General features: G+C 34.0%; 1 protein-coding gene across 4 annotated transcripts in view; it reads right to left on the bottom strand.

Moving 5' to 3' along the window:
• Positions 1-22221, bottom strand: part of KCNT2 (potassium sodium-activated channel subfamily T member 2) — a 157987-nt gene that overhangs the window by 44647 nt on the left and 91119 nt on the right. For all 4 annotated transcript variants that reach the window (XM_087733437.1, XM_087733438.1, XM_087733439.1 and 1 more), the window contains exons 13-18: positions 21430-21493; positions 14406-14514; positions 7579-7687; positions 3176-3232; positions 1832-1981; positions 468-697 (exon numbers count right to left, since the gene is read on the bottom strand). In XM_087733437.1, coding sequence (XP_087589563.1) covers positions 468-697; positions 1832-1981; positions 3176-3232; positions 7579-7687; positions 14406-14514; positions 21430-21493 — 719 coding nt within the window. The remainder of the gene's footprint in view (positions 1-467; positions 698-1831; positions 1982-3175; positions 3233-7578; positions 7688-14405; positions 14515-21429; positions 21494-22221) is intronic.

Here is a 22221-nt window from a genome sequence, read left to right as displayed (position 1 = left end):
CATACCTTATGTAATTGATCCATATATATATATATATATGCACGCATCAACAACCTGTAGGTTTTTATTGAGTGAGGACATTTTCTTAATTAAAGAAGCTTATGAAAACTTATTACAAATCACCAGTTACAAATGAAAAAGAAATTACCCATGTGATTTTCCCAGTTGTTTTGCTTTGCATACATTTTACTATTACTTTTTTATACAATATTCTTAAGTGTTTTAATTCCATATTGTCAAGTAAAAGAAAACCATAACCAAATTCCAGTGTTGGTTTGGGTTTTTTTTTTTTTTTTTGAAAATATGAGGGCAAGTATTTAATATTTTTTCTTTCCACACACTATTATAATTTCTTATGTATTAATTTAAATTATAATTTTAGGAATACACTTAAAAACTTTAAAATGCACTATTAATTGAATAAGAATATGTTGTAAGGCTTTTTTTTTTTTTTTTTTTTTACTTACCCATGCTGGCTATTATACTGTGTACAGGTAACCTAGAAGCTCCATGATAAGATAATTTTGATTCATGGTTTTTTCTATGCTTTTCTTGCTTCTTAAAAGCAGAATTCTCTTCTTTGGTGATATTTATATAAAAACATATATCTGTAGAACTCATGATATATCGAGGACCTGGATTCAGCAAAATGTTTTTGTTATCTTCTTTTCTAACACCAATCAGACAGACTCCAAACCTTAATTAGAAAAGGAAAGGCATGGTTCATTTTGCATAGTCCCGTATATACCAGAATTTCCACTGTCAAAAATGAACCTTCAGTATATTTTTATTTTTTGCAGATTATGAACATTTTCAGATTTTTGGATGACAACTATGTTTGAAAAATGTTATCTCCTAAATAGGCTGCTTCTGATCAAGCAGTTTTTATGAGCTCATGAATCCCTAGGCATTTGAATCCAGCGTTTTTCTTAATCCCTATAATATTCTTCTAACGCTGTTCCAGTTGTTTTTTTTCTATCAGATGAATAGTCCCTTCTGGGAAAGTATCATTAGAAGAATGGATATATAATATGAAAAAGTATTCATCGTGTTAAATTGTTCCATTACTCATATGTAATGGAAACCATTTTCAGAATTCATTTTTGCAATTCACTCCTAGAAATGTATTTGATTAGGGATAGAAAATAAGGAATTAAAGCAAAAAAAATCTTTCTCTCACTTATTAAGTATGAGAATAAACTCAGTGTTCAGGGTTTGATATATGTTCATTTTGTTAAATATACACTAATACACATGATTTGTGTTCAGTTTGTATGTTCATCTCAGAGCAGCACTGAATAAGTGATGCATGATCTGGAACCTAAAGAAAGGTATGCTAGCATCTAATAAAAAATATGGTTTTATTTTGAACAATCACCAGAATGTAGCATGTACCACCTTTAAATTGAACTTTTGCATAAAATGAGCATGCCACAAGGGAAGACAGATTTCCAGCTGTCTCCTAAATAAATAAATAAATTAACACCCTCCCACCCACCCTTTTCTAGATTGTTTTAGGTATGGAAAGGGACTGGTGTTCTCATATAATCTCTCTATAGTACAATTTTTTTCTGGCTGTCAGGCTTATCCTATATATCCTTTATATTCTATTCTCTCAGATTGAGTTGGCCTATACAGAACCAACATGAGCTTTTACCTGACCAGCTGTAGCTTCCAGAAGAATATCCATGAAATATATTAGTGGCCAGATATTTAAAGCCAGAAACAAAGTAATATGTAATACTGCATCTTTGAATGCAGAGCTACGTTGCAGGCAAAACAAATAATTATTTGTTTGAACTTTTAATTGTTGATAGGAAAATAAACATACTTTTTATGTGCATGGAAAGAAGCATATGTGAAGCTTTTCCCCTCATATTCAGCAAAAAAAGTACTTTCTTCCAGGTTAATATGATACACTTCATTACCAGAGCATCTGCCATACATTTTCTGCCATTGTTCTGGTGATTGCTGACTCTCCCTGAAACATGTACAGATAAAGAGAATAATTTAAAACTTAATGTAAAATTCTTATTAATCAGAACAGTATTTCATGGCAATAGAAACTACAAATGTCTATTAAAAAGTCCCACAGGCTAATCTGAAAGAAATATTTGAGATCAAAGCTTGGTAATACTGTAAGTACAGAGATTATTTTAATGAATTAAAGAGCATTTTCTGCTAAGTAATAGGCATATAAGATTATGTACTTTAATATCAGGAGAGATATGGCTGAATTACTTAAAATTCACACCATAATAAGTAGATTCATTGCAATTTAAAGATGACAAGTGAAACCAACAGCTTGCTTATTCTATTCATAAAGACAGTCTCTTCAGATGCTCCATGGCAGATCGTCTGGTTCCTGTTTGAAGTAGGTAAAGAATCATTAAAAATAACTTATGTAGGAGAGACCCGTTTGGCTTCGGTCGCTTTATCTGTAAGAAAGATTTTTTTTTTTTCTGCATTTGCTTGTTGGTTATCTTCAGCATTTTCCCTATGGACGTTTTTAGTTATTGTGTCTTGTATACATATATATGTATATATGTATATATATGGCAAATATACACTTTATTTTCTCTAGTGCAAGAAAATAAATTATTACTTTAACCATATTAAGCATAACATCCTTTACTATATGCAGCTAACCTTCTCTAAACGTATTGTTAGTGGAAATGTTCCAAACCTCAGCTAACACCAAAACTTGCAGACCTGGGGCTTCTCTGAACTTATTAAGTTTCACAGGGAAACAAGGTTCTGTCTGCATGAGTTTTACTGGACATAATGGATGCATAAATATACACATCTATCTATCTATCTATCTATCTATCTATCTATCTATCTATCTATATGCAGATAGGACATAAAACTGACAAATGTGCTCTGTGTTTTGCCACTTGGAGTTAAGATCTCAAGATATTAGGACATGCTCCTTTGTGCTCATTTATACATTTTCAATATCTTAACACAATTTCTGTTTTTCTTCAATTTACCATTTTTCTCCACCCTCAGTGTAGACACATTTTGTTTCAAGATGGAAATATGTAAACCATTTTTATTGCAACAGTGTTAACAAACAGTGCACTAGGTGTAGAATAGCAGAACTAGAAAAGTATTTACAGAAGGAAATTTTTCCATATTTCACTTTTCCCGTTTTCTAAAATAAAATGTTCACCTGTTTAAAGTCTGCTTGGTTCCAGTTAGTTGTCTAAAAGCTTCCCATGGGGCTGTTCTGTAAAGACCACATTAAGTTCAAGTCAGAAAGGCTATTTTTTCCAATATTTTGTATCACAATACAAACCCTAATAAAGTTCTATCACTAGATTAGATAATTAGATAACATTTAAAGATAAATATTAAGATTAATAATTAAGATCAATAATAAGATTATAAATAAGGCTCAAGGTAGAATTTTGGTGTCTTACAGACTGAGGTTTTGAATTCCATAAACAGCTGAGAAGACAATGGGATTATTTACGTCTAGTTTGTTTAATCTGAAAAGTAGCATTAAAGACCAAAGCCAGTTCGCACAAACAGCAGCAAACTTCCCTTTAATTTTAATAGCTAGTTAGTTAGTCTGTCCAAAGTTGCTTAGAAAATGAACATTTTCCCCAGTTTCCTCACATATTAATACCAGAAGATAAGGTGGCTTTAATTTATGTACACGTGTTTTTATTTACTGTTTATCGTATTATCATTTTAATTAGGATAATAGAGAATAATAATTTTTCCTGTGTTCTGCTGCTATGTATTGCTTTCAACTTCCAGTAATTTCCCAGTGTACTTACCTTTGCGATTATCAGAAATGAGCTTGTATTATTAACAGTGTCGCACTATTTCTTAATAAATATACGAAATAGATTTCCCATGGAATAGGTAGCACTTCATTTGTAAGAGTAAAACAAAAAGTTGGGGTAATGTTTTATCTATGAACAGTTTAATTCCATTAAAATGTAATTCATTTAGGTTAAGATCATAACTTCACTGAATTAACAAATGTCAGGCAGCTAGAATTTGAAAGTGGTCATATTTTCCCTTAATGAATGACTTTTCACCAGGGAAATGACAAAAAGTAAGAAATGCTCTGGTCAGTTCCTTGATAATCTCCTCTGGTTACATGCACCAAAAATACTGTGTAAAAAGATGACCCATTCCTCGTGGAATGGAAAGGCATAGGTAGTCATTTGAACGTGGTTATCTGTGACAACAACTTGAACAAACATTCCCTGTCACTATATTGAAGTTAGTAAACTTGTGAGTCAACAGATACGGGGCTTCTGTGAATGGAAACCTGATCTAATTATTAAGAAAATCCTCCCAATGACTTTGAATGGACTTTAAAAAGATTTCCCAAGGTTGGAAGCAGTTAATTCATTGTAGTTTCCCCATAATCCAAGTCTGTTGTTTTTATATAAGGAAGTTAATACTATCAGGGATTTAAAACTCAAGTCCTACATAAAGTTTAATGCAGGTGCTGGTAGTAACCAGGATAATGAAAGGATAATGAAACAGGAACCAATGTAAAAGAATGCAGTTCACTGTTAACATTGGAAGTCTATTGAACAAATACTCTTCATTATTTAGATCTAATTTAGTATTTAGTTTGGATATAAATGCATGTATAGTTAAAATTTTTATTTGTAGTTTAAATAATCTATTTTCACTTAATCTTTTTACTTATACTTAGCCAAACTCATATGTTCATCTGACTTCATCTTTCACATGCATAAAGGTAGTTTAACCTATTTTAACAATTAGCAGTTAATTTACCAATTGTTCAACATTAGAAAATATTTAGAATAGCCAAAACAATTATTCTGATCTATAAATTAGTGAAATCAGTTTTATGTCTGCAATACAATGACAACTTGTAGATGAAGCTCAAAACCCACACCTGTTTTGAAAACAGATTTCCCCCGAAGACAATGAAATGCAGAATCATATGTTTTACCAACACTATTCAAACACTCTAGAGTCAGTGTAAATCTCAGGAGATGCTTATGAAGAATGTAAGTTTAAAAGGAATTTTTCCTCTAAAACATTAGTGCATGCTCAATAAGAAAGTTTGAAAATAAATTTCTTAAGTATAATACTTCTAAAGAGCAGATTTATACCTGTATCTAGCTATGAGTTTATTTTAGTTGGCAAATGTTTAAATCAATTATGGTATTGAACATAAAAATTATGAATAAAAAAGTAAAATAAGTACAAGATTGGTAAAACTGGGACATGGAAGTGGTAATTCACAAAGGAGAAATTATTTTCACATATTTAAATATTTTGCATGATTTTTTTCAATTATGTGTGATTACTGTCCTTTGAATTTAGAATATGATATTCAAGAAGCTCATATATGTTAAAAAACAGTGGTTAAATCTCCAGTTGTTAAAGATCATCTTAACTAAATGATCAAGGACAAAAAGCTTGCAGATTAAACATGGCCTACGTAACACTCAGCTATAAGTAAAAAGTAAGCTTAAGTACGTCATTACTTAGTGTTTTCAACAGCACAGTAGGGTTTTTTATTAGGATCAGAGCAGTCTAGCAAAAAGATAGCTTTGTCCTGATTTCCTCATTTTGAACGCTTGACTTAGTGACTTTTATTGTACATTGAACAGATTTGTGCACTTGTACAAAACTTAATGAAAATTAAAATCACAGTTAAATGAAACTTTTGAGAACATATTCCAGCATTTCCAAGGGATTTTAAGAATTTATAAGGAATAAAAGGAGAAGAAAAAACCCACCAGTTTGGGAATTATGTAGGGTTTTTTTATGTATGGGAATTATGTAAATTTTTAGCAAAAATTAAATGAAGGGAAGTAGCAAAAATATTAAATTTGAAAGTTTAGAAAGTGATCTTTTGGGAGAGAAATACTTGATTTTTTTGAGTTTTTTTTGTTTTTAGCACCGTGAAGTCAAGACTACTCAAATTTGAAATATTTTTGAAATTTTTTCCCTCTGTTTTAAACTTTCACAGATATGTGTGGTTTTAAAGAACAGTCATATCTATTCAACCAATTAACCAGCATTAATACACATGCTCTAAGATGTCCAAAGTTTGCCATTTTTCAGTATTTTGGAGCCCATCTGAGATTAAATGCTCTGATGAGTGCTGATTAAAGTAGAAGAGTGACAACTAGACATTTTCACTTTTCCACTCTTTCTGTATTTATACAGCAAGCTTGTATGCTTCTGTAATAAGGATTCAAAGTAATGCTGACACTATTTGTGCAAAAAATTTTTTTCTTGCTCCTAGTATAGGATTTTAAGGGATTTTAAGAATTTATCCTAGACTGGAAATCAGTTACTTTAACAAACCTGATCACATCAATTAATTCTGATTGCAAAAGAAATAATAAGCACTTTTCCATTCTACTATAGCTTGCATCATAGTTGGGAATCTGTATAAATGATCAATATGCCTGTGTTAAAAATGAAATGCTAAAGTTCTTAAGTACAACAGAAAACAGAGTCCATTCATATGTCTGGTTTTGTGCTGATGGAAAATTCTCTGCTAGCTGTTAAGAATACTACTTTTCTTTCATGTACATATAATATGAAATAACTCAAAAAGGCTCTGTATTCTGTGCATGTCTGATAATGAAAGCTAGGCAGACGAAAAATGTATTTCACCATGATTCTCAGGAGGCATGGAAACAGTATTTTGTTGTCGTCTTATTAACAGATTCCAGTACAGACAGTGCCATTAAAATCTTGACATTTGTTGTTCTTGGTAGTAAAAGTTCTAGCAATAATTTCAGTTTTCCCCAACCTGGGCACAGGGGAATACTACAAATGCCATATAGAAGGTTAAACAACTCTGCTTGTAAATACCAAGACATTACTGGGTCCATGGTTACTTGAAAAAAAGTATGCATTTTTACTAGACTCTCAAATGCATTCTTGTGCAGTCTATATGCATGTATTCCATTTCTATAGATATATTTGGAGATTTACTCTTTAATGCCTCTCTCTGCCCACAACATTTGAATAAGCATACCTTATTATTCCAAGAATATAGCATAACAGAGATATACTAGATGTGGTAAAATTATTTTGGTAAATATAGAGAGGTTCTACTGTGACTATGCAGTCTGTAGAGACACCACAATTCTATACCCCTTCCGGCGGTGTGGTTACTATGTTAAAAAACATCTCTTCACCTGTATGTTTGCTTGCCTCTTAACATACAGGCACTGAATAGCACATAATATTTTATATGTTACCAGAAAAACATACTTTGAGCTCAATGAATAGAAATTTTTATATGTGTACAAAACCAGACCCTCAAATTAACATATTAAAATAGGTATTCTTGGGTCTTGGTGGTGTTCTTAAGTAGAACTGTGTGATAGATCCACGATTCAATCTACTGGGGGGGTGGGGGGAGGGTGGTGTTTCTCTTTGAAATTAGAATATCTTGAGTAAAACATCTTGATGCTTTTATTGTGCAGAAAGTTCCAATTTCTTTTGACAAAGTATAGTTGTCTGGGAGTTCAGGGTAAGCTATTTTCCAAAGAATAGCAGCTATAACTTTTACAAGTTTGGGGTTTTTTTATGGTAGTATATACTTACTGTCCCCTAGATGTATGAACCAGCAGTGTAATTAACGTAGAGGTAGCTGGGCATATACAATTTAGAGCTAGCATAGCGTATTTGAATTCCTCTTCACACACAACATGATCTGTAGAAAAAAAGAAGATATAAATTGGTTTACAAAAATACTTTCTATTGAACAGAATTATCACCTATTTTCCTTGTCTAGGAAAATAGTGAAGATAGGGACAATCAAAATTTGCCTCCAGATCTTCATTTTCCACTTGAACCTGGAGAGCAGCTGTGTATGTTTTGCCCTATCTATGCTCTCTCTCAGACTGCATGAATAGACTTAATTTTGCATCCAGTTCATACTTTCTGTCCTGCAGCTACACATGGAGAGGATGCAATGGCTGTGTGAACTCCACTTCCACTATCTTGCTGCACTAGTTGTATGAGTAAGCCCTGTAGCATAGTCTAGTTTGTATCTTTTGCACCTTCTGCAGTTTTGCATAAACTAGTATAGAGACATCAAGTATTGAACAGAGATATAAATTTGTGTTCAGGAAATAGCATACCTAGGCTACTGCTATGCAGGAGTGCTGATCAATTAGATGGGCTGTACTGGCTTGCAGATTGGTTATTTGGCAGTGGCTCTGGGATTTTGCACTGCACTTCAGTGTGTGATGTAGATTTGACTAATATCTCCCTCAGGAACTGCTAGCAGCTGCTGCCTCCTTTCAGTCTAGGCAAGGTGGGGCGGGGGGGGGGGAGTCTTTTCCAGTTTTTTACAACTTTGCATTCTTTTTACCCCGGTCCTTGTCTGGCTTTTGTAATCACAAAATTGTGCTTTGTTTTTGAGAGTCATTACAAGAACGTATGTCTGCACATTAGGACTTGCTGAGATGGAACAGTACTATAGACATACCTATTTTTTTCTGTCTTTTAATGGAATTTGTGGAGGGGAAGTGAGAAGAGAAAGCAACAGAGGCATTATATCTAGTCCTCTGTATTGGCTTATACTTAAAACTGCTAAATCTTCTGCACATACTTTCAGTATTGTATGAATTATTATTCAAGCTAGTGCTTAAAATTCAGATCACGGTTAAATGCTCTCCAGTGCTGGTGACGACACGAAAAGGAAACAGAAATTACTGTTTAATGTCATTCATGTATACCTGTGACAGTATTAAAATAGACAGAAGAAGGGATAATCACAAAACTTACAACTTAATTAAACTTCTTGTCAGTGTAGAAACTTAAAGTCATAAAGGTTTTCTAAGGTCATGAACGCATTTTTTGCATGCTAAGTGAATTTTTTTTTCTTCTCAATTTAGTGTTTGATTCAGTCTACGTTACTTTAAATGGGAGCAGAATTTGCTTCTGATGAGAAAGAATAATACAAGTAGTACAGCTGATGATGAAAACATAAGCCATATGAAAATTGCTGAGTAAAAGTAAGCAAATAATCTCCCCCCCTAGATCTGAGCTGTCTACTTAGAACCACCTTACCTCTCTAACGAAGCTACTTTCTAAACAGAATTTATAGTATAGCTATAAGCATGCCACTTACTGAAAACAAAAGTGAAGGCATACTGCGTATGTCTTCTCTATTCCTTTTTTAAAAATTTCTAGAGGCTTTTCAGTAACAGAATCATTGACTACTAAAAGGAGAAATTCATTCTCTCATTTTCTGAAGATCAAGGCCTATTTAAATGTCATGGGGAAGGAATGAATTTACTTATATAAAGACACTGTGAAATATAGAACAAAATGAGATTTTTCCTCCCCTAAATATATTTCAGTTATAGTAATTAAATATTTCCTGCAGAAAATATTTCAGACAGAAATGTGTTCTTTTAGTTAACCATGTGCCATTAATAAATCTATTTGGATTTTAAACTAGAGATTTTGAGAGAGTAAGGCATAGTCTACTGCTTGGAGGGAATATCTGCATTCCATTACCATTAGTCAGATGGCAAAGATTTATGAAAGTGAATATTGACCTCCTGATATTGAAGGAATGAGAATTCTCCATATTTTTGAATTTGTATAGGATTTTGCCAAATAACCTCCCCATATTTTTTGTTTAGAATGTTGTTATGTTATAGCTAATACTTTTGAAAATAGGAGCAAGAAAAAATATACAGGAAAATTATTTCATCATCTGTTATTTCAGATCTTGTACTTGAACCAAATTGTGCGTGCTGACCTAAATATATATAAATGAAAACGAATAAATCATGGATGGCACAATGCAAATGAAAAGTATATCTCAGACTTAAATCCTCCCTATGCTCTATCCTCTCTAATGTATATGGTAGACTTTTTGGATGGATTTTATGTAAAATATCGTGTTAACAGAGAATATAGTACACAGCAAACAGAGATTGCTGTCCTACAATAGACATCTTAATCTCATACATGTAAGAGATTCACATTGTGTTGTCAAATGTTTTTACATCAGAAGCCATGGAGCTGGGACTTGTAGGACTATTTCCCCTCCCGTTGTAGACTTTGACTTGTGTGAGCTATTTATGCCCTTCATGACTTTTTATGCATCTGTAAAATGGGTGTATGAAAATAATACCCTACCTACTTCAGAAGTGTTTTGAAGCTTTTGAATTCTCAGAGGTACTTTGAGAACACCATGTGAAAGATTCTTCAATGATCTCATTATCATGGTTAGAAATACTGTAGCCATTTGAAACGTGAAGAGAGGTATTATGGGTTTCCCCTCTTGGCTGGAGTTAAGTTCTTGTAGCTTGCCCATAATGTTACTGTGTTTTATATTTATGTTCAGGACTCTTATTGTAGAGCTGCGGTGAGGGTTATACAGAACTTTATCTGATGCTTTCTCTTCTAAAGTGAATAGGGAAGGAAGCTGGGTGACAGGTCTCCCATTCCTCAGGTCTGGGACGTCAGTCAGTTCCTGTGACAGCGGGTACTACAATCAGCAAATTACTCATTCAGTGTGGCAATGAAGCAGCAGAGGAAACTGCAGTTTATCGTCAATTGAATATTAAATATGTCAAATCGGTTTACCAAACAGAAGTATTTTGATTGCATTTATACTAAAGAAATATTCCATTTAGAATTTCCAGAAGCTGTAGTTTCTGTTGAAAATATATTTTGACAGAAAATTTGTTGCCAAGTCTGTCTAAAATAGATGTAGTAATGCAGTGCAGTGAGTTATGACTTCTGTAATGTTCTTGAAGGTAAAACATACTCTAAATACTGATTTATGCCTGCAGCATCAGCCACATGGGAAGAATGTCCTAGACCTGACACAATTATTCTGAGAAACCTTACTTTTGTCAATTAGATAAGTTAACATGATCACTACCGGACCACATAGAGAAAAATGCCCATCCATTATCTCTAGACTATTTTTATCTGTAATTGGGTAGATTAATCATCAGATGCATTCAATGTCCATTCTGGTGAATCTGTACTATGTTCCTTTAGAATAAACTACTGAAGGTTTAATGTCAGACTTCTCCAATCTGTGCTAATTCATTGGCGCATTTTGAATAAATAGACAGTGTCAAAATGTATCCCCAGTTCCTGGAACTGTGTTTATACATAATTCCAGAATATTCAAGGTAAAGGCAATTAATTTATTTTCTAGCAAATATATAAAAGTTATAAGTTCAACTCAGAAAATAGGCAATTTACTCCAGTCACTGAATTGCATAAATATATTGCTCTGCTGTGGACAATCTTCACTTTATTTCATGTTTGTGCTGAAATGCAAGGCCAGATGCATGCATTAAGGGCACATGGCTTTTTGTAGCCCTGCATGTTTGAAGGAAAAGCGGGAAGATTAAGAAGACATACATAACTGCTAGTGAAGGAAAATGCAGTATTACTGAAAGAAAAACTGGGCATGTCAAGGCATTTGTATATTGGAAATTACTAAGGAGTAATCAAAGCTTTTCAGCTTAAGACATAAGACTGTTAAGAGTGGTGATACAGTGTTTCCTTATCCATCTGATAACTGTCATGTTAGAGTGACTGTATATTTATAGAGTGTTCACACTTTGAACTTGCAAAGCAGTTTGCTGGGACAAACACTTATGCCCTTCAGATTCCACTAATGAGTCATATTCAAGCACAGAGAAATATTTCCATTGTATTAATATAAGCATAAGTTACCATTTTAAATAAAGTAGTTAAACTCCACTGCAAAAAATAACAGAGAAAATGCAGGATGTGAGGGTGCGTGTCTGGCATCAGGTGAAAGACAGGAAACCTGCCTTTCTGACAGGCCATATCACCCTGTGCAAAGTGTCTCCATTCTATTGCTGTGATGACAAGAATAAGTTCACATATTCTCATTAAAGAGAGGAAGAATGTAAAAGTCTTGTCTACCATATAGGAATAAATTACAACAATTACTTGTCCTATATACTGTTTCTGAAGCCTAAGGCAGAAAATCTCCAGCATGCTGTTCTACAGGAAAATGCAGTCAGGGTCTAAATTTCAGGACTGGCTCATGCAATCTAGAACAACTGGTCAACCTAGTATAAGCTGCTGAGAAACTGGGCTTCTAGTGTTATATAAATTTTCAATGTAGTTAAAAGTTAAACTTTTGTTAGTAGGACTTTCTGGAACTCTTTGGTTGTATTTTTTCTAAATTCAGAAACTTTATTTTGACAGTTATAGTCATAGAAAAAAAAAAAAAGAAGAAATCCTATTACTGAATATTTCAAGTTCATAAAAATGCACAATATTGTTTTGGGAAACCTTCAGACGAAAGGAGTCATTTTTTAAAGGAATATCAAATTTAAAAGAAGCTTTTGCATTAAGGCAATAAGAAAGAAGTCCTGAATCATAATACGAAAAGCACTTACAAAAATGTTCCATATGGTTATGACAAATTTTATTCTGAAGCACTCTGGACAGGGCTATAGTCCGCATCCCCCACTGGGTACGTATTTCAGAATGAAGACGAGTTGGATGAGATTAACAACCAAAGTAGAGTTCTCTTAGGAAAATGTATGCAAACAAATGTTGTTCTCATGACTATCAGTGGCCTAACCATTTGCAGTTGGTAAGCATCCAGTGGTGATGTTTATACCATGTTCGTAACCTTGCCAAATTTAAAACTGTATTAAAAATTTCCTGTGCTTTATATGAGTAAGATTAAATTAATCTTGAAGGAAGGCTTGCAATTCTCTGCTTTTACTCTTGTCCAGAGGGAGCGTGTGGAAATGGATGCAGTGGTCCCTATGATCCATGTGAAATTCTCTTGGGATGTAAGGTGCTATACAAATATTTAGACTTACAATACAATGCTACTATAATTAATATTAGAGCGGGCTAACGAGGCACAGAATATAAAAAGTCTCCTCAAGCCCTTGAAGAACTACAGAACATAAATGAAGGCAGTGAGATACCAGATTGGTTAAGCTCAGTTGAAGGAAATATTACAAAAAGAGGTTTTGGGGTTTTGTTGTTGTTTGCTTTTTAAATAAAATATATAGTCCAAATTCTCAATCTGAGACTTAGAACAGATACGAAAAATTATCTCTGTTTTGCAAGTCTAGTCATATATAAGCTCCTACAGAGACAAGCCATTAAGAATAATGAAAATCTCTTAAAAATACAATTAGGAACAAAAAAATTAACACAGTTACTGATAAAGAAAAGTGGCCATGGCTAGGGAGAAGAGATTATGTTTGTGCTGTGTGGTTTTAACGGGCAGATGAAAAAGCACTATCATTTTTGTCACAGCATGAGCCTTATTCCCTGCTGTGCCATCTCATAGTTTGAGATTACACTTTTATAACTTCAGAACTGCTATTGATGCTTTTTTCCTTCTTTCCAACCAAGTGGTAAATTCAGTAGCTTTTAAAATTACAGTTTTAACTGTTGCTCTGGAATTGTTCTGCGCTGGAATTTACTTTTTCCATCACATTCTGGGATGATGGAGGAAACTAATATTTTTCCATAGAGTGTTTTTGAATTTTGCATGAATCAGCAATCTTTTCTTCCTTAGAAACATCCTTCAAGAAAATTGAATTTTCAAAATTACAGTTGAAAAGGAAAGGTTTGCTTCTACTTCACAGAGATATTTTTCCAAAGATAGGCAAAATGTGTTCATTATAAAAATATTTGCATGTTTTTGCACATGAGCATATATATGTCTGTATGTACATATATATGTATGTATGTGTGTGTTTATAGACAGAGAAAGAAAGACCTATCTACACAGAGAAACAGTTTGTCAAATTAAAGCTGGTAATCTCTTCTTATAAGGGAGGATTTGTTTGGATTTCTTAACATAATTTTGCATTTTATGTCATAGTTTCTAAGACACGCATTTTACTGGATATAGAATTAAACTATATGTCTCTTTCCAAAACATATGAAAGTAATTAAAATACTGTGTTTCATACCCCTTAGGAAAAAAACAGTCCAATGGGAAGATTTCTTTTTTTCAGTTGTTTATTGGATAAAATTCAGCCTTTTCTGAGCAGATCTTCTCATACACCCCTTAGTAACAGCATGTTTTAGCAGAGATAAATGATTTAAAGACATAGATATAGCAAGCTGGAAACCTACCTGGATCTATAATTAAGGAATAGCAATGTGTTACATATCAAATAATTCTACTCTGTATATTATGTAACATAACAGAGTAATAATCCTTAAAAGTGCTTATAAATAAGACTTTAATGTAAAACACGACATTTTACTATTGATAGAATATATACAGCCCATGTTATTTTACAGTACTGCACTCTTAATCTGTTTCTAACCAGTAAATATGTCTAGGGAATGTCACTTTGTCTGTGTGTTTATGAAATAAACTGCCAAATACTAACAAGTGTTTCAAATGGCTGAAATCTTGCACTTACCTGCAAACTTGATGTGGAATTTATTCTCAGGTTTCAGTATTTGGACATACAAAGGACAATTTGGAGCAAAGTCTTTAACTGCCCATGCTCTTAAAATGGTTTGATGATCCTAGAATAAAGAGTATGAGGTGATGACAATGAAACACAAATAATGATGTTGCATTAGAAAAAGAACCTCTTATCAGACTGACTCCGTTGAAGAAAACTCATTTTAAGACTATATAACACCAGCTGGTGTGGATGTTTACATACGTGTTATATAAGAGAAACCTTTTCCCTGTGAAAACAGTCAGGCAGTGGAACAGGTTGTGCAGAAAGGCTATGCTGTCTCCACCCTTGGACGCTTTCATACCAACCTAGATAAAGCCCTCAGCAGCGTGGTCTGTGCTCATAACTGACTCCTGTCAAACTAGAGACCTCCTGAGCCTCTCTCCAACCTCCATTATCCTATGATCCTAGTATAATACATTCTATTTGTTGGAATGCAGAATAGAGGGTTTGTTTCCCAAAATCTTCTACTAATGAGGTATTTTGTCTCTCTCCTATCATTCTGCAAGTGTTAGGGATCATATAACTTGGAAGGGGTGGCATTTGGATGTGGAAGAATTGTCTGAAAACTTAGATGGTAGTGATGAGTCATGTCTAATTAATCAAGAATGATGTATTAGATATTGTCTTCCATAGAGACTCAGAATTTAAATAGCATTAAATGAGGACATCAGGAATTAAGAGTTTAAAATTGTGCATAATTCAAAAAAATATCAGCTCCATTAAAAATCGATCTACATTTTTGTGCAACTAAAACATTTGCATAACTGATGTCAGAATTTAGCTAGCTATTGACCAAAGGATTGCAAGATTTCCCAGCCTGTTAGTTTTTGTACTTGTTACCACATGTCAAGAATGAGTTACCCACAGGATGAATACTGCTGTCCCATAGAAGTAAAGTATGTGATAATACATTCATATATTGAATTTCATGAAATATGGCTAATTTCAGTGTATCAGCCATCAGTTTTTATTTATTTCAGAACTAAAAAGGAATATTTGAGAGCTGCATGTAGGAAGCAATACTTGGGTTGAAATGCCTTGCCCAGTCATGAAATTGGTGGTATTAGAAGATAAAATATAAAGAATGATTCATTATGTTTGCAGCATCAGCAACAAGAAAACCTTTCAGAATCGTGAACACAAGGGAAAATCTCTGCCTGGAATGGAGCATAATTGACATTTTCAAACCATAATATTTTAATGTTAATTGAGATGTTAGCAAGTACTTTTTCTACTAGAAATACTAGGATGGAGTCATAAGAAGATGACCTTTTGAGGATGGTAAAATACATTATTTCACATTTTTCTTATTACCAGTTTCATAGCTGTAGGATTGCTACGCCCATTCAGGAGATTTCAGAACTTGGACGTACCCTGCTATAAGCTTTCCTTGTATGCAGTCATTTTTTCTTCACTTTTTCTATAGCATATGGTGACTTATCCTCCTTAGGGGGTTTTTTGTGTTTAGGGTTTTTTGCTGTTTTGTCTTAAGGAAATGAAATGGCAACACACCTTAGAAGTAGCAAATGCCTGCGTAATGATAGATGGCAGTCATACAGGTATACTACAGGAGGAGTAAGACGTTTGGGAGTAGATTTGGGACAGATTTGAAAAACCTGTGTTGTTGAAGATGGTACCTAATCTTTTTATGCAAAAGGTGTCAGGGAAACACATTCAGAGTCACTTGCAGTGATGGTGTGGCTTCATTGCACAGGGGTTGATATTACCAGTTTCCTCCCTTCCTTTCCATAGCAATCATTCACAAGCCACATTGGCTTGCAAAAGCGGTGAGAAAAGGCTGTTTCCTGTATGCCACATGCATAGAAATACAGCTTATATTCAATGAAATTTAGGTGAATTATAATTTTAGTTCTTGAGTATTACATACATGAGATAAGATTAAATTTACTGTGATAAACTGAAACTGTACCAGTAAATACAGTTTTGACTAAGTTTACTCTTCTTCTTTTCTTCTCAATGTTAGTTATTTTCTTTGATTATTTTTTTTTTTCATTTTCATTATTTTGTCTAAAAAGCTTGGTTTATCAGAAGGTGCAAGAATTGTTAAAAATAAGAATGAAGAATGCTTATTAAAATGGTTCAAATGACACCATTTTATTAAAAAAAACCAAACAAACCTAGACCCATAGAAGTGAGTGTTGTAAAACTAAAAGTATGAATGTCAACATAAAATATTTTAGATAATTGTATAGGAAAGAGAAAGACTCCTTAAAATTAAAATCGTGATGATTACTTGGCACATTTGCAGTTCTAACACTGCGAAATATGCATTGCTTTCCATTTGCTCTTTTTTGAAGAAGCAGTCTACAAATACATAATATATATAAAATGGATACTTAAATGCCCTATATAGCTTCATAACACCAACTCAGTGTGTATGTACTTGTTAATATAATAACCTTGCATTATTGTTTCATTTTCTCTCTTTTCATTTGGTATATACATGTGTTTGCGTACAAAAGCTGATTATTTGGATTTCCATGTTTTTTTCACTCAGTTACTCTCCCAAGTTGCACTCTGGAGAAGCACTCCAGGAGAGAGAAATGAAAATACAGATAGGCACTTTAACTGATTTTTTAGATTCGGTCTCTTCATATAGTATTGGTGGCTCTCTGTTTTACATATGTAGCAATTTCTATACTGTATTGCTACATATGTAGCAATTTCTATAGTAGATTGCAATGACTTCAAAAAATGTTCACATTTTTCCCAAGTAAAAAGGAGGTATATATGTACATACTATAAACAGAGATAACTGAAACAAAATTATTCACATTATAAAATACATGCTTCTTTGAGAGAGGAGGGAAAAAGTATATTCCCTTCTGTGTGCTTTCCATGCAATGAACTGAAGTCAGTGATCAAAAAATTACCACTGATACTGATGGTGATTAATATAGAGGTGATATTTGAGTTCATGTATCAAAAGCTGTAAGTGTTAAAGTGGGTGTAACAGGAATTTAAATCATCAGAACTCAAAGGAAGTCCTTGATTTAATATATATTTTAAAATTCTGTTAATTTAATTTTTTTTTCTTGCCACACACAACTTGATAAATTAGTTATATCTTCCCATGCAATGCATCCATCACGTGATGCTATTAAGGCAGCGTAACTTAGATTACCAGTACAGTAGTGTCACGCACTTTGATTAACGGAAGGGGGAAAAAAAAGGTGCAAGTTTGAACTTAACCATCTCTGAATTTTCAGAAAGCATCAGAACAAAGCTGTCAGCAGTAGAAGGGGTCTTTTCGTATATTTATATGGCCTATTAATGGGTTATCTATAGGATAATTCAAGAGACACCTCCTCCCACCCCTCCTTGGGTTAAAACAGCAGATGCACCGTTTTCAGGCACCTTAGTTCTGTGGAGCAATTTGATGTAGGCACCCCATTGAAGTCACTGGCTAACTTCGTTGTGTGGCATAGACTACTGTTCTATACCCACCAATCAAAAAAAAGAATATTGTCATCCAGACTGAAGTACAACTTGAACTCTCTCTAAGAGTTGCATCCTCCAGAAGTGAGAGAGACGTCTGCTCTGCTTGCTGTAGCAGATGAGCAGCTTACATCTTGGTCTGAGATGTCAAAATAGCATTTGCTAGAATAAAATTTGGCAGAGCTTTCTCTTGCCAGAGAAGAGAAAGCTTCTGGTAGGAGACTTTGGAAAGCTGACAAATTCTTGGTGTGACTGTTGAAGTTCCTACTCCTCCAAGTGAAAAAGGAAGCAACTGACAATTTTTATGAAGTAACTGCATGTCGCCTGTTATTGTACTTTTCTTCTGAGCTATAGCTGAGATCCATGGATCAGAAGCAATAGAGACTTTGGCACTAGAACTTATTAACTAACAAAATAGCAAGCAAGGAACAGCCAGCGGTATCCATGGCAAATGAGTAGATCCTCTGCCAAGGACTGTAGCTGGGGAGGTAAAAGCCCTCATGGACCTTGAAAACTCATGAGTAAAAACAGCTGTTCTGGTCCAGAATCTCCTCAATGCATCTGTTAACTTTTGACAGCTGTCAGACATAGGAGAGTATCCAAGGCACTCCTAAGAGTTTGTCAGCTTCTCAAGCACAGCAGGGTGAAAAATCAGTTGTAGTTATAAAGACTGATACAGGGATGACAACTGAACTTCCTTCAGCCCAGTGACAAACTGTAACCTTAGGTACTACATTACTTAAGTTCTTAGTAGTGTCTAGAGCTGGAACAGTGTAGGAAATTAAATTCATTTCATTTCAGAGCTCTAGGGGGCAGTAAAATAAAATATATAAAAAAAAAACCAGTTGTCCTATTTTCTACTTGCAGTATAAATAATTGCATTCCCTGTGAAAAGGAAATCTGAGCAACAACAACAAAAACAGAGGGAGGTGACATTTTGTTTAAAAACTTCAGATGACATTGACCCTCAGAGTATGAGATACTGCACCATTATGACTAGCCAGCCAGTCACCCAACAGGGCACTCTGTCCCAGAGGAAGGTAATAGGATTGTGTCTTTGGTAAGATTTGCCTGTTTGTATGCTCCAGATAAAATGACAAATGAGATTTGATGATGGTCTGTACTGAAAATCGAAATGTGCCAGGCACCATTTTGGTATTTCCTGGAGCATACTGTCCCTGAGGGCAGAAAGGCTACCTGGAGAGAGTTGTAGCTGGTCACAACTCTGAAACCAAAACTAGATAGTGCTGGCCAGAATGCATGGAAGCCCCATGAGCTCCATGTAGAGCCCATTGTCTGCCCTGTAGGACACGACAGCAGAGTTGAAAATTGCCCTTTCTTAGTATAAATTCTGGAGAGGTTATGAGCAGAGATGAACAGCTTACCTCTAAGTGAATCCTGTGTTGGTCCTGTCCTTAAAGCTGCATAAACCTACCAAGTGCAGTGTAAATCGCATGCTCTGCTTCTATGGGATTTCTCATTTCTAACCATTTCACAACTGTCAAGTACATTTTGTGAAATGAGATGTTGTAGCTGATTTATTCTGAACTTCATGGCTAATTTAGGCAAGGCAGTTTGGCTTGTTGATATTTTTCAGTCTTGCAGAAGTTATCAGTATTTTCCCAGGTATTTGCAAGAACTGTTGCTTGTTCTTACCCTTAAATACCCTAGCACCTCTCTCACTTCCAAACAGTACATTCTGAGTGCTTGAGTTATTTGACTACTCCAGGATTACTTGCTGCCAATTCAGTGGCTTTCGCTAGTGTGTTTTCAGGATTCTATTGCTGATTAATCAAATTCAAAGTTTCTCTTAGTTCAATAAGTTTGAATATTATAGTGGAAGCACAGATTTATTTCTCAGGGAGTTCAGTGGTTTTCTGCAAGTGATGAGTCCAGCACAGGGTCTTTAGCTTTGAATGAAATATTTTTCACAGCATGCCTATAGTCTACAAAAAAATTAAGTTATTTTTGACAAAATTTGCTTCTGGGGGCTCATTTGCCTAGCAAGGAAATAATCCTTTCTTCTTGCTAGCTGCATCTTATGTTGCTTTTTTTGTTCTTCCTTCTCTGATAAGCCATATGTTTAGGTAAGGAAACAACTAAGTTTTGATGGCAGATGAAGTAATTGTAGCAAGTCATAGAGAACATATTAAGAAATACTACATGCATAATGCAAAGCCCTCTTTTCCCATGTTTTACTCTATCTATTTTTAACATTTAGAAAAATAATTGCTATTTCTTACAACGTAGCAGCAAAACAGTATTTTTTTAATTGAGATAGCTTAAAACATAATTACTGAATTATAAACACTAGTTTGATCTTGTTAGGCAATTTGTAAGCATCCTAATTTAACTCTGTGAATATTCAGACTTATTCTGATCTTCCTTTGGAGTTCAAGATCGAACTGAATAGAGGCAAGTGTGCAATAATTTAGCATGCAGCTCGTGGTGAAAAATGTAAAATTGTGTTCATAAATCCTTCCTCAGTGGACTTTTTTCCTGAATATTTGTTATCAGTACGTAATTTCATTAGTTTGAAGAGTTCTAGTTCATACTAAAATAGTTTTATTCTTTTATCACAGATACTCTGAGTAGAGACTTGTATTAGCAGTCTTCCTTTGTGGACAGTAACTTAACTGACCACAAATAACTAGTAGCATGGGCAAAACTGTAGTAATTTATTCATAGAATCTTGCCATTTTTCACATTTAAAATTGGCCAATATGAAAAATGGCCAAATACTCTCAGATATATTGGTTATTTGGTATTAGTCACAAATTAATTTATAAAGTTGAATTCAATCTTTACTTTGTTAGTAGTAAACTTTCAATACTTCAATAGTTCTGAATGGAAATACCAGTCAGTTGATATATCTCTCTTTTCTGATTTAATAAACATAACTCTTTGAATTGGATATCTAGAGCAAACACTGATATTAATCCAGGTAATTTGAATAAAACTTTTTTGACAGAATACTACCCTTTGGAGTCATTAATGACCAAATATCCATATATCTATAAGGTACTATGATAGTGCTTATATAGTATTCTGTCATTCCATAAAAAGGGAGAGAACTATTCAGCATGAAGATTGTTTTTGAAAGTACTGTATTCTTACAGTACTTTATTTTTTTAAAGTCCTGTAAGAATGTATAAGTTATTATATTTTAAAAAAAAAATTCAATGCATAACTAAAATGTGCTGTAAAGTCCTAACTTCTTTGGTAGGCAGATCATGTAATTTATTTTCTAAAAAAGCAGAAGTATATGCATTATGTGAAATGAGCCATTAGACCATGTTTCATAAATTTATGAAATCCTGGCCTTATAGAATCCAATAGAAATTTTTCATTATCTTAACTGAGACAAGAAGTTCATCCCACATGCAAAATCTCTGTGTAAATCAACTAGTTTTAATCTTCTGTTCACAGAAGTCTCAGTCTCTGAAAGGGAATAAGGACAGTAACAGTATAAACAGCATGCATATTCATTCTTAGTTATTTCTTCAAAACTTACAGCTGCTGTCCGGTCAACCTCACAGCGGCTACTCAGAATGAAACAAGCTTCAGCATCATCCATTCTAGAAGAGGGGAGACAAGCCTGTTACATACCAACAAAATACTTAGGTGGACTTGTGTTTCACGGTTTGTAGTCTTGTATGCTTATAGAAACAGAATACAGAGAAAGTTTAGTCTATCTGTTCTCATGCATTATCTGAATGTCAGCAGCAGTCACCTTGTGCACTAACTCACGACGTACTGGTACTTCTTGACTAGGTTCTGGGAAACTTTCTTTCCCTGGTGCCAGTAGAAGCTGTGCCAAAGTAATAAAAGCAGGGTGGCCTCAAACACACTTAATTTGCAAAATAAATATTTATCTGCCATCAGTATAAAAGGTGAATAAATAGCACCAGTCTGCATAGTGTGTAAGGGTATGATATTATGAGTTATTACAGATAAGAATGAATGAGAGGGGGCAGATAATATATAGACTTGTCTTGCCTAGTGATAGCAGAAAGATGGTTAGATGTAGTAGAATAATGCATTAGGGTTAAATAACAAACATTTGCGTGTGTGTATGCATTAAATGAATTAACTGTTTTCAGTTCATGGTCTTTTTTTGAACTTCTAATGCCTACTTGTTCTCTAGTGGGTACCACCAGTCATGTAATAAAGAGTGGTGGTGGAAGCGCAGAGAAAAACTGACTGACTGAAGGTGTCATGAAGTTTGCTTTTTCTCTCTTGCCTCAGATCTTGATATCCTTCTCCAGTGAATCCTACTTCACTTATTGGTACATGGAAGTAAAGA

The sequence above is a fragment of the Nipponia nippon genome, unplaced genomic scaffold, assembly GCF_047370975.1.
Source record: "Nipponia nippon isolate SJK-2023a ecotype South Korea unplaced genomic scaffold, ASM4737097v1 scaffold_5, whole genome shotgun sequence".
In the NCBI taxonomy this organism is placed as follows: Eukaryota; Metazoa; Chordata; class Aves; order Pelecaniformes; family Threskiornithidae; genus Nipponia; species Nipponia nippon.
Note: the sequence above shows the minus strand (reverse complement) of the source record. Positions and strands in the feature narration are given on the sequence as shown.